The following is a 3,185-nucleotide window of genomic DNA, read 5'->3' as shown; positions in this document are numbered from 1 at the left end:
GCTTATGACTGTCCTGTACAAGACCGGCTGTCCTGGAACAGATAAACTACATAACTGGAACAAGAACCATTTGGGTTTTCAGGTCAAAAATAGTCCTACAGCTGAACAAAACGGTCCTGTCTTAGTAGAGAAAAGTCTGTTCATAAAGCCAAGAAAAACTCCCCGAAAAGGGGTTGGGAGACCGAAATCTCAAAAAAAAAAAAAAAGGGAAAAAAAAAAGAAAAAAAAAAAAAAAAAAATCAGAGAAATCGTGGCTACTGCCGTCCCTCCCAAGATAGGATCTCTCTTTTTCCCTACGGAAAAAAAAAAAAAATCTGGCGCCAGCTAAGATCTTTATCGCAAGTCCATACACATGAGTGGTTGAGATCTAATTTTTCTTTTGGAGTGGGAGGGGGCCTACGTTGCAAGGATGCTTCACTGGACTCTGGGAAACGCCCCGGTAGTTCACCTTGCCCGGGGGCGGGAAGAAACTGAATAAAAGCGGGCAGTCCCGGACATCTGTATCAAGTGTGACAGTCCTCCCCCAAGCGCTTGCAACTCACGCATCTTCCCCATTGAAACTTGCAACATGGACTACAAGGTGGGTACCATAGAATGTTTCTTCACTGTAGCACGCAAGTCTCCCTTCGTAGATCGAGGAATCTGTCGTCGGACTTGGAAAACTCTTCAGGGTTGTTGTGGGAGTCCAGGAACTCTGATCTGGTCCTATACAGTAGTGCAGAGATTTTTCAATCTTCATCTCATTACACGTGTCTCATGGGACGCGCAGTTCTCGCAAACATAGTTCCACCTCGTTCGGGATATTCTGAAGACTGCATCTGTCCATAGGGCCCTTCTTATCTTTGATACGCCTCCAGTCTCTCGTTATCTAGTTCAACTTGGCTCTTCAGCCTTGTTCAAGACGCTCACTGCACCTTCACACTTATCACTCTTAACTAAAGGCAGGGGAACAAAGCGAGAAAGATAAAGGAAGTGTAGGATCAACGATAAGAACGGACGACAGTTGACAGAGAAAGTTGAGGCTGGGGAAAGGTGGACTTTCAACTGCTAATGTGAATGAGGGTATGGAAGTACTGTAGAAGTATAGACGCTGGAGAAAGGTGAAATGAGAAGCAGAGGGAAAGATGATTGGGCTAATATGGTAGAAGAGAAATGGAGGATGCAGTTGCAAATTTGAAATAAAATATGCGTGTGATGATTATCAAAAGGGGGTTAAAGCAACGAGAGGATGGTAGAATATGTTATGTAATATATGTTACGAGGTAGAGAGAAGATACCTGAGGACTTTAAGAAAGCATGCATAATACCAACTTCAAAGAGAAAAGGATGCAGTCTTTCAAACATTCCAGTAATGTATATAGAAGGGTTATAGTAAAGGATAATGAGAGAAATAGATGATAGTTTTCATAAAGGAAGGGAGCGTGTAAGTCTGGTAATTACTTTAAACAGATAATTGAGAAAACATGAAAGAAAGTGAAGTGGATATACCTGTTTTTTGTATATCTGTAGGTGTGATTGAGTAGACAGGAGATGAGGATGGAAGGCTAAGAGACTGTATGATAGTGAAAGGGGTGAGGATGCTCCACTTTCACGACTGGTTGTCTTGCTTTGCGGTTAACCGTTTATAAGTTGAAAAAAAAAAAAATGAAGATTGTAACCTGAATGTGTTTCGTTCTAGCTGGTGCTCCTCCTGGCTCTGGTCGCAGTCGCCTTTGGCCGGCCCGAGGGTCCTTCCGTGAGTATTTCACCTTCCTTTCCTTCTCATTCGTTTACCTTAAACATTGACATTTGATATTTATGTTCTTCTCCCTCCTTGTCCTCAGGAGTAAAGGGTGGACTTTTGTTTTTTGTTTCAGCCCAGCTACAGCTTCGAGTACAGCGTCCTTGACGCCGAAAGTGGCAACGACTTCGGCCACAATGAAGCCCGTGAGGGTGACAGCACACAGGGCTCCTACAACGTCCTCCTCCCCGATGGGAAGAAGCTCGTCGTCACCTACACGTAAGTACTCAGCCCCGTGGGCTAGTTGCCAAGAGTGGCTCTCCCAACTTATATATTTTTTGACTTCTCGTTTAAAAGTTCTGTTTCTTAATTTGCTACATATTAACTTAAGGTTAAGTTAAATAGTTTGTCATCAGCCGGATCATGCAGGCTCAAGGGCCGATGGATTTCTGGGATAGCTGGGGAGCCTGTGGTCTTTGTGTAGAGGGCCATTGGCTTCCAATTGCATGAGAGTAGTTTCATTTAATGTTCTTCTTTTCAGTGTTGAAGGAGATTCAGGTTTCGTTGCCGACGTCACCCTTGACGGAGTGCCCCTCCACCAGGAATAAAAGGGCCACCTCAGAAATCTACTCGTTTCCAGTGACTCCTAACTTGGCTCTATAGATAACCACTTTTGTGACCATGGAAACAGACAGAGCTATCTGTGGGGGTAATAGTCATGACAAAAATAAACAGCAAAACATATTTCTGTACCTTTCATAGCTTCTAAAGCAAAGAATCTGTGAGAATCAAATAGTCTGTCCCTGTTTGTAAATTGCCTAATAAACATCTGATTGTCATATGATGTTCCAATATACCTAAGACAAACTGGAGGACGCCCACCTCCAAAGATATAATTCTTTGAGTTAACACTATAATATCGTACACAATGTGAACTTTAAAACTTTCTGAAAGTGCAAACTCATAAAAGTCACCATCCCATTGCCACGCAGTGGGAAGTGAGAAGCCCCTACGGCGAGCTACTTTCTGTTCTCAAGCCGACGTTGAATCACCTCCCTTCCATTATGGCTTACCTCGACGCCCACAGTCTTTTTACGAACATTCCAGTTTTAAGAACTACTGATATTATTCTGGACTATGTTTACCATCGTCCGACACTACCACCACCTAAAATGCCTAAAACTATTATGAAGGAGATGATTCTTGTTTGCACTACTGAAGCCCCTTTCAAATGCCCTCAAGGTAAACTTTTTGTCCAAATAGATGGCGTTGCTATGGGCTCTCCTTTGCGGGTCCTTTATGCTCAAGCCTTTATGTCTTACGTGGAAATTGAAACCTAACCACGAAACCGCATTCATATCTTAGATATGTTGATAACATCTTTGTGTTTCTGACGTACATTTGCTGGAGGAGCTCAGATCTAATCTCCAAGCCATTTCAGGGTTACAATTTTCTACAGAGCTCA

General features: G+C 43.0%; 1 protein-coding gene across 1 annotated transcript; it reads left to right on the top strand.

Annotated features, from left to right (window-relative positions):
* The first annotated feature begins 506 nt into the window (after positions 1 to 506).
* Positions 507 to 2,505, top strand: LOC143032157 (cuticle protein 7-like). The gene is made up of 4 exons (XM_076196624.1): positions 507 to 580; positions 1,679 to 1,735; positions 1,857 to 1,999; positions 2,262 to 2,505. The coding sequence occupies exons 1-4, from the start codon at positions 569 to 571 to the stop codon at positions 2,326 to 2,328; spliced, it is 279 nt and encodes a 92-aa protein (XP_076052739.1). The 5' UTR covers positions 507 to 568; the 3' UTR covers positions 2,329 to 2,505.
* Positions 2,506 to 3,185: the final 680 nt, after the last annotated feature.

Source organism: Oratosquilla oratoria, chromosome 13 (genome assembly GCF_046742065.1).
Source record: "Oratosquilla oratoria isolate Oo_2021 chromosome 13, ASM4674206v1, whole genome shotgun sequence".
NCBI lineage: Eukaryota > Metazoa > Arthropoda > Malacostraca > Stomatopoda > Squillidae > Oratosquilla > Oratosquilla oratoria.
The sequence above is the reverse complement of the archived record's forward strand: the minus strand, read 5'-3'. Positions and strand labels throughout refer to the sequence as shown.

Excerpts from the sequence above, each read along its gene's own strand:
- LOC143032157 (XM_076196624.1), top strand. Across the intron at positions 1,736-1,856 it reads GCCGGCCCGAGGGTCCTTCC|CCCAGCTACAGCTTCGAGTA; the intron begins GTGAGTATTTCA and ends TTTTTGTTTCAG. Across the intron at positions 2,000-2,261 it reads AAGCTCGTCGTCACCTACAC|TGTTGAAGGAGATTCAGGTT; the intron begins GTAAGTACTCAG and ends TCTTCTTTTCAG.